Source organism: Arachis hypogaea, chromosome 9 (genome assembly GCF_003086295.3).
Source record: "Arachis hypogaea cultivar Tifrunner chromosome 9, arahy.Tifrunner.gnm2.J5K5, whole genome shotgun sequence".
NCBI lineage: Eukaryota > Viridiplantae > Streptophyta > Magnoliopsida > Fabales > Fabaceae > Arachis > Arachis hypogaea.
Window position 1 is genome coordinate 8,426,052 of NC_092044.1, and position 12,533 is coordinate 8,438,584.

Below are 12,533 nucleotides of genomic sequence, written 5' to 3' on the forward strand. Positions count from 1 at the left end.
CCGATTCTAATATTATTATTCATGATTAAATTTATGGTTTTAATAATTTTAGTGAATTTTTTTCTTTTATAGTGTTTTGAAGAATATCACTAGGACATACTTTTTCTTAAATTAAATATTTTTTTTGTTGCGTGCTCTTATTAAAACTATTAAATTTTATTACACACCAAAAAAAGCTATTAAATTTTATTGACCATCTACGAATTCAAAGAAGAAAAGATAAAAATATTTTTGTTCCAAGACATATTTAAAACAGACGATAAAATGATTGTACCTTGAGTAATAAGATCGAAGATGGTGGTAAAAGTGTTTAAGATAGTTTTATGTCAATTTCAAAACGCTAGGTAAGAGGTATGTATAAAAGATTCAATGTCTAATTTAGCCAAAGTTTAAACAGATTATATGTCAAATGAATTGAGAAACACATGAGTTTGATAAGATATTTATAGGAGAGGATGATAATTTAGTCATCTCTTATTGAATCTTCATCTATAGATATTTAGATAGTGGGTAATTTTTTTCCTTATTGTATGAAAAATTATTCCAGTTTAGATTGTTATTGATATGTAAATAATATCAGAAATAATGGGATAAAAAGTTATCACTTACCATAAGTTAATCGTTGTGCTAATTTTTTTTTTTTTGTTATCTATGATATTTTTCAGTCTAATAGATTAAGATTTTATTTAAAAATTTATTATTGATCAATAAATTATTGTATGTATAAAGTGAGATTTAAATCTTAATATTTATTTAAATGAACAAGAAAATTGACCACTCAACTAACCTAAATTAATTGATAGAACAAGGCTTTAATTGCCAATACTTGACGTCATTTCTCACATTTGAAGAGAAAATTGTTGAGTAAAAAATATGATGAGAAAAAAAAATTAGTCCTTTATGGTACGTACATCATAAATAATAAAAAAATAAAAAGTATATAAAATAAAATAAGTTTAATTATTTTGCAGGTCCTTATAGTTTCATTAAATTTTCAATTAAGTCTCTATATTTTTTTTCCTTTCAATTGGGTTTTTAGACGTTAATTTTGTTTTTAATTTAGTTCCTGTCGTGACAAAATCGTTTGAGATAATAGAATATTCTGTTAAAAATTCGAATATTCTTATAATTACGTTAAAATAGTAAACTGAACCCACCTCTAATTTTTCAAAATTTCAAAACTACCCTTAACATTTTGTAGAACCCTAACCATCTTTGAAGTCAGTGGTGTTTCTCCTCTGTTCGCTGGTGTCGTCATCCTTGGTGGCATGAGTGTCCATCGTCATCATCCGTCGTCCAATGCTGCTCTGTTAGTGGCAACTCTATAACACAATGTCACTATCGAAGTCTTGGTTATCTCCACAGTTTTGGAAGAAGCTTTTCAATTTCTCTTAAACTGAATTCATTGAGCTGAAGAATTCAAGAAAAAAAGAAAAACGAAATCGAAAATGGAAGAACACTTTTAAAGATCCCCAATTCGCACCCTTTCTCATTTCACGTTCTAACATTGATCTCAAGGTGCAAAATTTTTCTAATTAGCCTTTTCAAATTTGTGTTTTATCTCAATTTAGGATTTTAAATTTCACCACAATGTGCCTAATTTTTCTTCATGTATTCTGGATAAATGGTAAAATTTGAGTGTGAGAAAACTGAGTCAAAGATTTAAGATTTTAAATTTTTGTTCTTTTGTAGTAATTCAGAATAAGTGGCAAAATTTGAGTCTTAGCAATGACACTCAAGGATCCAAAGAAAAATCTAGGGTTCCTAGAATCAAGGCTGCGGCCTTGCTACTGCTACTCCTGTCACCACTATGATTCATCAACCTGATCCTGATTCTTCTGTTGTTGTGGGTGATTCCTCTCAAAATGACGAAGATGCTAAGAATCTTCTGCGATATACGAATTGATGTCACTAATTGTATATGAATTATTCGGAATGAATAGAGAGTCATTCGGGTTGGATATTGCTGACATAGAGAATGAGAGGTCAGATTGCAGCGATAAAGATAATTTGGAGGATCGTTTTATTGATGATAATCCTAGTCCGGAGGTTTTTCCGTCATCTCCTATTTCTAATGAAGGCACATTCAATGTTCATTCCTCTCCTATCTTGTTTGTGTGTGTTCCGATTTCATTTGATTTTTCTCCACTTGATCTTGTATAATTTTTTTTGGAAAAGGTATTAACTATTGCAATGGTAGAGTACTTTTATTGGAATTTAAAGCATGTTTTGATGCATTCTTAAGTCGAAAGACTGTAAATATAAACAAAGTCAAAAGCAATACTTTTTAGTCTTTCATTACCTTTACAATTTTTTCAATGTCTTTTGATATTCACAAATGATAGGTAGGTACATTGTTTATGCTTCTGATGACATCAAATCAAAAGGTAAAAAAAGTAAACATGAATGGCTTAAGAAGAAATATCATTTGATAGAGTCAGATGTTGATGGTGATGGCAATAGTATTATTCAAATAACTTTGGAAACTAACAATGTTCTTTAAGATAGTCAAACGCATAGGTGATATACTGACATCACTAATTCTAAATTATAGTTTGTATGCATGTTTGTTTTCTCTGCTTTAATGTTTTTAAGTTTTTAATTTATTCATGATTTTTGTTTCAATGAAAACAGGAAAGTGGGCTCTGTCGGACAAAAAAAAGATGTTGGAGATGTTAAAAATTTAAAAAAGAAAAAGAAGAAAAAAGAAATCAAGAGTTCCTTAATGGGTGTTCTTTAAAACTAGATCAAAGTGAGTAAGATAAGTCGAAAATTGAGATGAACCTGGATATTCTCGCAGGAATTTTGTTAATTGATTAATTGATGTTAGAAAATGAGAGACTAAACTGGAGAAATGATGGTATATTATTGAGTGTATTCGAATTGCCTGTTCAAGTTGTCTGGAATGATACAATATAGAAGGGTATTTATAGGTACTAAGAGAAATAATAAAGACGTAATCTCTGATAATAAATATTCAGATATACTAAATAATACTAATTGATCCTAATTATATTCTAACATCCCCCTCAAACTCAAGTGATAACATGAGTTTGAAACTTATTTAAAACAATGAAATAAAAAGAAAAAAACTGCATAAACTGATAAAATGGGTACATACGGAACTGCCAGAAGGAAGTGCAGATGGAACTATTGCTTGTCTAACGGAAACGCAGATGGAACTGCCGCTAGTTTGAAGGAAGCGCAGATGGAACTGCCGCTTGTCTGAAGAAAGCGCAAAACGGAACTGCCGCTTGTATGAAGGAAGCGCAGATGAAACTGCCGCTATCTGAAGGAAGTGCAGACGAAACTGCCACACGGAAACACAGACAGAACTGCCACGAGAAAACATAAACAGAACTGCCACGAGAGAACGCAGATGGAACTGCCACGAGAGAACGCAGGCAGAACTGCCACAAGAAAATGTAGACGGAACTGTCGGCGAAAACTATATGATTTCTTCGTGAGAATAGGTAAACAGCGGATGACAATAGTGTTTGATCATTCGACTTGAAAAAAAATACAAGACAGAGAGAACAGGTTAATTGGTGAGGTGAAAAGTATCAAAGGAGTGACAAAAGAAAAGAAAAAATGGCATAGAAAAAAAGTCTAATTTCACCGCAAGGAAAATAACCTATCATCTTCAAGGAAGATACCATGACTCTGATACTATGTTAAAGACAAGAGACTAAACTGGAGAAAAGATTTGTGTATTATTGAGTCTATTTAAGTTGTTTGGAATGATATAATATAGAAGGATATTTATAGGTACGAAGAGAATTATAATAATAAAGACGTAATCTCCTATACTAAATATTAAAATATATTAAATAATATTAATTGATCCTAATTTATCCTAATTATATTCTAACAATTGACGTGTGAAATAGTTTTTTTTTATTATGAATTTTGTTTATTGTTGATTGTTGTTGTCGTGATGATGTTGATTATGAAATTGGATTTCCTTTTTCCTTTTATTATCGTCCTGAATTTGTTGCGATTGTTTGTAATTATAAACAAATTGGTAACTGTCGATACTGGTTTAATTCAGGAATGAGTAGAGAAAATTTTGGATTGTTGGCTTATATATCTTCTTTTGTTAATACTTGAGAAAATATGTATTGTTTGTTTTAGGCTTCTAACTTAAATATAGGAAAAATTCATGTCTTCAATATACTTACTTTTGGGTTTTTGTGAGTCAAATTGGTTCTCTTGTTCGAAGAACTATATAAAAAGGTGAATGCTATAGTGCCTTTGAAATTGTGGCTAACTTATTAAAAGAGACAAATAGATAATATTTAATAAATTTTAAATATTTTATTTTTTGCTTTAAACATTTTATTTTTTACTTTTAAAAGTAAGTTAGGCAGTTTAGACACTATAGTAAAAGGCACCATGTAACTCATCATATAGAAATTAGTTTTGTAAATAATTTTAGTTTTTAAGATAAGGTATTTTGGAAGTTAAAAAAAAAAGAGAAGGTATCGAGTACAATTTGTATATAAATAAGCAAAAGAAAGATGATGACAAAATAAAAGAAATTATAAGAATATTTTTCATGTTGTCATTGAATAGGAATATCTTTCATTGAATATTTATAGTTTCACCGAATTTTTAATTAAGTCCTTATACTGTTTTTTTCAATTAGGTCTCTAAGGGTATACAAATAATTTCACAATTTACTAATATTTTTTTGACATTTAACGTTAATAGGGACTAAATTAAAAAAAAATTAATGTATAAAGATCTAATTAAAAAAAGTATAAAGATTTAATTGAAAATTCGGTAAAATTATAGGAATTTACAAAATAATTAAACCAATAAAATACTCAGAATTAATATTTTAAGGTCTTGATTTAAACATAGTTTTTTTTTAAATTATTGTATCTCCATCCGTATTTATTATTTCTCTACCAATATTATTACCACCATCATCACGGTCACAATTACACACATTGTCAACGACGGCATGGTGGTTGTTGATTTTTAAGGCGGTTGTTAGAGAAATTTTGAAGACGGTGCCCGGCATTGATATGGTGGTGGAAGATTGGAACGGTTAAGGTTGGTGACAAAGAAAAAGGTTAGGGTGGCAGTAGTGGGTGGAGTTGCAAATTTAAGAATGGTCATAGTGATAAAGTGTGCATGTGGGTAGCATGATCTATACACAATAGAGCTGGTTAAAAACACTCCCCTTAGCAAATCAAAATTTAGTTGATGATTAATTAGACTAACAATGTTTGGGAGGTAATAAAAATTAGCCTAAAACTATCCAATTTTATATTTATTAATTATTTTTGAAATAAATATAAAAATTTAATTTTAATATACTGTAGTATAAAATAATTTTACATATGTATTTAATTACGTAATATTATATAAAAAAATAATTATTTTTATATTAATGTAAATAATCGTATAAAAAATGAATAAGATTGTATAACTGTATAAAATATTTTACATTATTAATATATCACACTTAAACTCATAAAAAAATATAAATGTATTACATTGGTTTTAATATTTCATGATTAGTTTTATGGCTTTATCAGCATTCAAATATTTTATGATTAAAAAATAATAATTTTAATTATTATCTTATCAAATATGTATTTATTTGATACATTAAATAGTTGAGACTTGAGATATAATATTCAAAATTTTCAAACCTAATTAAGAGAGTGAATTTTTTTAGTGAAAAAAAAATTAAATAGTATCAATTATGATCTCTCATTTTTTAATATTTTTTTATATTTAATTTTAGCCCTAGTTATAAAATTAAGGTGAAAGATTACATTACATCTACTCAAGTGTTAAAAGAATGGACCGAATCCATTTTCATCCAGTTAATTTTTCAAATTAATAGTTTGATTAGGGGAAACAAGTTGAAGAGAGTGTGCTACACTGAGCGTGTCCATGCTCTCTCTCACGAAGCGCCTACAAGCGATTACGCCGTACCTCCTCCGCGGCCCTTGCCACCTCCGCTATGCCCGAACCGACACCACTGCCGGCAGAAGCGGCGGCCACAGAAGGCGCCCGAAGTCGCCGCCACTTGTGTTGAGGAAGGCTGATGAGCGCTCCGAGTGGTGGGCGGTGGACGGCGAGATGCACGAGGTGGGCGATCACGTGCCGCCACGTGAGCGGTTCGTCATTCCGAGAGACAACATCCCTAACAAACGCCGCAAGCAGCTCAGGGAACAGTTCATGCGCAGGACTCGCCTTCTTCTCAAGGAATCTGTTAGTTCCTAATTTCTTTTCCCCTTTTTTTTGAAAAAAAATAATTCTCTAATTTCTGTTTGGTTTCATGATTAGTCTTCACATTTCACTAAAGATTTTTCATTTTAGGCATCAAATTTAAATGATTATGCTGTGATTTTGGCTCTGCTGTTTGTTAATTCTCTTGAAATTGATGTATAAAACTAGAACGGTGTATCTTTATGATTTGCTAGCTCATTGATAGATTAACATTGCGGTAATTGGAGTCCTCTATGTGCTGATTGAGTTTGTTTTTGACTCATAAGTTTATTTTATTTTTTGATTATTCTGTAATTTGATATTTCCCGTGTACAAAAGAGGACTTTTGTTCATATCATAGAGACAATAGGGACACATTGTATTTTATCATTTCTTTACGGCTTAAGTAATCAATTTTCTTATTACCATGATAAATCTGATGGATCAACGTGAATTATGTGTTATTTGATTTGCTTGCTGGAGTAATGGAGCTGTTAACTTGTAATGCTTTTATGGTTGAGTGTGAAGTTCAAAACATGATTGTAGTCCTGATAGTTTTAATTGTAATGAAAGGAGCATGAGCCTTGGTGCAAGAAATATATGGAACTATATAATGAACTTAGAGAAAACTGGGAGCGGCTTTATTGGGATGAGGGCTACTCTAAGAAGCTTGCTCAGGATCATGCAAAGTATGAGTCTGCTGAAGAAGACGATGAAGACTTTTCCCCTTACAGGTTTGCCTCCTTCACCGTTTCTTTCCCTCTATGCTAGTGGATTAATGAATCCTGTGTAGGCAAGGTGGGAAGTTGGACCTAATTTATAAACATGCGAAACATTTAGCATTTATTAAGAAGGTGGGAAGGTGGATTATACCATAAGAGGGGAAGAGAACATAAAGCATGATTTTTTTTTTCAAAGAAAGGGTGTCTAAGGTTGTGCATGGTAAGTGTTTCAGGACAAAAAGTTATAGAGAAAAGAAAGAAAAGCTGTATATTTTTCCCTTATCATATTGTCCCTTGCTTTTGGGTAGATAGACAATTTGGCAAATTTTGTCCTAGGTCAAAGACTTTTTGTCTCTTTCTGTATGTTTCATCCTCTAAACGAATTTGTGTCTCTAATAACTCTGGATTTTTGTCCTAAGACAATTAGTTAATGGGGTTGGAGAGAATAGAGATGATGTCTTGAATGCCTTCAGTCATCCTTATTTCTCCCTTTTCTGCATACCATTTTCTAAATAAATATGTACATTCTGCTACTATATCACACTGATAGCAGCTGCAGAGGATAAATAATACAGTATACTCGCATTTCATTGAGTAATCTGATGATTCTGATCCAATCTCTATCAGTCTATCTGAAACATCTTTTTATATCACCTGTGAGTTTAACGGCTAAAGTACTTCATGATTGTCGTTCAGATGGGTCTTATTCAAATAGATATTCTTCAATTTCTCCTTGGCTTTAGCTAGCTCTTTATATATAGTGCCGAAAAGTTCTGTTTAAAAGTTTGTGCAATTGTGCTGGTCATTAATTGACGTGTTGAGAGATTGAAAAGCTATGCTTTATACATAAATCTTTTGTTTGTTTTTCTCGTGTAAAGGAACTCTCATAATATTATTGTTCTCCTCATCTTAATGAAATTCTTCTTTTAACCCCCCGCCCCCAAAAAAGGGAATATATCAATTTAAAAATATTACGTTTGGATTAATCTGATTAATGGCTTGAACTACTTCAGTGATTAAGTTATGGAGGTCATGGAGTTGGACTCTAATTTTGGTGTTGTCTGTTATGACATTTCAGGAATAGAAGGTCTCAGATGGAGCATAGTAAGGTACATTTAAGTGATTCAAATATAATGGGGACCTTTTTTTTCTTTCCGGTATTGTCCCGTTTGTGTATCATGCAACTTTTATCCATCACTTCATGAGCCATCCAGAATAAAGTGCCAAAAGAAATGCATCATCTTGTAGAATGCATTTGCAGTTGGCCATGGATAATTATAGTTTGAATGTTGTAATTCAAATTCAAGTTGTGCTATTCTTCTCTGAGAGGAGATAGACCTCAGCTACGCCAACTATAATGGAAAATAAATTATTAGAGGTTTGGCATCTATTTGGTCATTTAGCGGAAAGCTCATAATCTTTTTTGAGGGATTTCTCTTCCAGATTTTAAGAGATTGGGTAGCTTCGTTTTGTTGATGATTTTTTTAAACTTGTATGAGTGTAGAGGATCTCTTCATTTTTTCCCGCTCTTAATAAAATGTTATATAATTAAAGAGTTTTAACCATAAGAAACGTCATTCTATGGGGATAACGTGTAAATAAAACTTCTTCCTTTGGAAAACTCAAACTCTGCTTCTGTCTGTTATACTGTTATAGCCTTTCTTTTTTTTTTTTTTTTCATGTTGTTTTACTAGTTGGCTCCAAAACTTGGATCTAATAGTGTGAGATTGTTGGAATCTACAACATTTGCAATATTGTTCACTATTTTTTTTTCTCTACCAATCCTATCTCTGACAATTTAATTCAATGCAGGAGCATAATTTTGTGAGAAACAACCAGTCTGATACATGGGAGAAAGTCAGCCTTATTCGGGATAAATTTGAGTATGACAGAGAAAAAAGAATGAGAGAAAAAGGTTAGTTAAGTTTCTAGCTGGCTACACTCTAATTCATGCAACCCCTCAAATTCTAGTAGTCATTGCATACAACTTTTCTCATTGGACATTCTTGGCGAAATTCTTCAAAATGGCCAATGCACTTCATAACAGCTGGAGTTTCGAGGCACTTAAATTTTTTAAAACCAAGAACCAAGTTAGAGCCATACTTAAGTTGATTGTAGTAGAAGTAACTCGTAAGCAAACAGGCTCCGTTAGTTAAGTGTTGAGTGCTTGATTGTATTTTTATAGCATTCTTAGAAAGCAAAAAGAATTTATAAATTTCAATATCTTAAAGCAGTAGAGTTAACTTATTGAGATTATGTGGTAAGGGAGCTTTAAGTCAACATCAATGTCAAGATATATAATTCACCTGTTCACTGTGACTTGAGTTTCTGCTTATAAGTTCACTTCCTACTAACTCAAGCCTTAAACTTTTTGATCCAGGCATTGACATAAAAGAAGAGTTTATTGTTATTCACTTGTTTTATGCGTTGCATGAAGCTTATGTTCAAGAACATCTCTGAATCATACTGCGCTCTGTTTTAATGAGTGATTTTGTTCTGCGTGCTCGACTAACTATTTTTGTTCTTCGACAAAGCGAATTCAGTCAGTTTTCATTGATCCCATTGACTTCTTTTTTGCAGCATTTGCTCCCATGCATGGGGCAGGAACCATGTCTGACTTCCGCGATTCACATTCCTGGAACAAACATGATTCAGACTCCTGGAACCAACCACTAAACACGGATCGATATTTTGGCCAAACAGAAAGAAGAGAAGAATAAATGAAAATTCGTTCGCCATCAAGGAACGAAACCGAATATTTTTTCCATGCATTTCCCCTCAGTGTTAATGGCTGTATCTGCTGCCAATATGACTACACCCGGTGCTTCCATGAGATATAGTTAAAAATGCCTCAACAGAAGGAGAATGTATGACATGGATGTTTATTTATGGTTTAAAACTCCATTGCTATGGCAGGAGCTTGTTTTTCTGAACAGAGGATATGATCATGTATCAATTACTTTTTCCCTGACCCTAATATTGCCCTTTGGACTGATGAGATATTGTATCTTATTAACTTTTTGATCTGTATATATCTTTATTTTCATGTGGTGTGATGGTTTTAATTGATGTCATCTTAGTAGCATCATGCGTCTTCAGCAACGTCAGTAACTTGTTAGTCAGCCCTCTCATTGGTGGGAAGAATGGATACGGACGAAAGTGGTTGGTATTGGAAAATTTAAGAGACTTATTTGATTGATTGATAAGTTAAGCGACCAATTTAACAATCAAGTATTCAAGTGAAATTTGAGCCGTTATTTTGACAATTTACTACAAAATATGAGATTACATTAACAAAAATGTTTTTTTTTTTATATAGGTAGAGTGAATGCCAAAAAAGACTTAGGAAATTTGGAATTGTTAATCAGTAAAATAATGTTTTTTTTTTATGTAAAATGAATGTTCAATATATTCACTTGTTTTTTTACTATAAATTTATTTGGCAGGTGTGATGTATATGTGTTTTGGATTTTGGTTGGCTAGAATTTTTTCAAGTACATTAAAAGAACACTTTAAGAGTTGAACAAGAGTTCACAATAAAAAGATAGGAAGGAGGTGTGCAAAAAATGTTTGGTGTGTTTTTTTGCAATTATCTAAAACGTTTTAATGAAAATGAAATAGAAAGATATTCTAAAACAAGGTTGAAAATATATATAAATATTAATATTTCAGAATAAGGATATTTTATGAGTAATTATCCAAATTAATTCTGAAATTTTAAATCGGACACTTTAGTCCTTTAAATTTCAAAATACACAAAACAGTTCTCAACATTTACTTCCGGTAGACAATATAGTTCCCATCCGTTAGTCACTAATGATAACTACTGATTTGGAACATTCATTCGTATATGTGGTCGTTAAGTGTACACATGTGCAAACTAGACAATCTTCAATGTGAAGTACAAAGCTCGAAAAAATTGAAAAATATCAAAACAGTTCCTGAAAAAGTTCTAAAAATTCTAAAACAATCTCTTCGAATATTTTTTATTTTTTCAAAAGTCAACGTCTAATAATATATATAATAAATAAAAATACAAAAATAAAAAATATAAACTAAAAGATAATTTTATTCATTAACACTAAAATGTCATAAAAAATAACATTATTTAATAATTAATATATGATACATATATCGAAATGATGTAATAATAATAATAATAACAACTAAATTTAAGAGGTCGTTGCATTATAAAATATACCTAACTTTTAAGATATTGGCACCAAATAAGCTTAAAAAAATATTTATAAGTGAAAAAATCTATTTTTTCTAGATATAACTATTAATTGTAGTAGCACAAATAGCTTTAACTGTAAATCTATTGTATGCAACTTTACAATCAGCGAATTCTAAAACTTAAAAAAAAAACATGAACAAAATACTTAAATTTGCCAAGACATTTCTTCTTCAATTATTACAAATTATTAGGAGTTTTTACATTGCATGCAAATTTTAAAGTATTACCTTTATAAGTATTTGCACAAATATTTTTAATTATCTATGTAAAATTTTTTATGTTAAATGAAAATTCTCTACTAGTATGAGTTTTCACATTTCATGCAAATTTTAAAGTATTACTTTCATAAGTATTTACACAAATATTTTCAATTATTTATCTAAAAATTTTTATGTTAAATAAAAAATTTTTATTAGCTCATTTTTTTCTTCATCATTAAAAAAATATCATAAAATATAGTACTTACAAATTAAATTAATGTTTTATATGATTAAAAATAAATAAATTCATTTAATTATTTTAAATGATTTTTTTTTGAAAAACCTCAAAATTAATTTATAATATAGGATTTGAAAATGCATAATTTTTTGTATATAGGAATAATCAAATTAGAGATAAATAAAATAAAAATTTTAGAAATTAAAATTTATCAATTTAAAAATAATTATATATAAATAATTCAAAGAGACTATTTTAGATTTTTTAAAATTTTATAAGAACTATTTTAAGATTTTTTAAATTCAAAAAGACTGTTATGTATTTTATTTTCGAGATTAATTTGTCCAATTCATGTCAGTAATCATGTTAATAATTAACGGGAGAAATTATTTGTCTAACAAAAATAAACGTTAAAAATTATTTTATGTATTATAAAACCTGAAAAACTAAAATGTTTAATTTTAAAAATCTCAGGATTGATTTGAGTAATTATTTTAATTTATAGTGAAAATTCAAGTGCAAACGACTTCTCGTGAAGTTAATAGCTGAGAGTCGTTAGATAAAAATTTAGTTAAATCAGTCAAATAATTATCAACTTCACATAAAGCTAACTGCAACTGAGTTTTCATCCTAATACAAGTGTAATTACCCGTGCCATGCACGTAATAAAATTGAAATCATAATTTTAAATTATTTTTTAAAATTAATTTAAATTATAATAATTTGATTAATAAAAAAATAATATGTTATGCATTGTTTTTTTTTTAAATTTAGTATTAATTGGATTAACTCTGAAATAGTTATTAATCGATTTTAATAATCTACTTTGTTCAATAAATCAGACATATATACTGAATGTGATCATAAATAATATAGTAATAGTTAAATCTACCAACAAACATATT

General features: G+C 29.8%; 1 protein-coding gene across 1 annotated transcript; it reads left to right on the forward strand.

Annotated features, from left to right (window-relative positions):
• Positions 1 to 5,777: 5,777 nt before the first annotated feature.
• Positions 5,778 to 9,999, forward strand: LOC112710253 (uncharacterized). Its single transcript, XM_025762413.3, has 5 exons — positions 5,778 to 6,234; positions 6,805 to 6,965; positions 8,032 to 8,062; positions 8,766 to 8,868; positions 9,534 to 9,999. The coding sequence occupies exons 1-5, from the start codon at positions 5,914 to 5,916 to the stop codon at positions 9,671 to 9,673; spliced, it is 756 nt and encodes a 251-aa protein (XP_025618198.1). The 5' UTR covers positions 5,778 to 5,913; the 3' UTR covers positions 9,674 to 9,999.
• Positions 10,000 to 12,533: the final 2,534 nt, after the last annotated feature.

Excerpts from the sequence above, each read along its gene's own strand:
- LOC112710253 (XM_025762413.3), top strand. The coding sequence starts at position 5,914 with ATGCTCTCTCTCACGAAGCGCCTACAAGCGATTACGCCGTACCTCCTC. Across the intron at positions 6,235-6,804 it reads GCCTTCTTCTCAAGGAATCT|GAGCATGAGCCTTGGTGCAA; the intron begins GTTAGTTCCTAA and ends TTGTAATGAAAG. Across the intron at positions 8,869-9,533 it reads AAAAAGAATGAGAGAAAAAG|CATTTGCTCCCATGCATGGG; the intron begins GTTAGTTAAGTT and ends TCTTTTTTGCAG.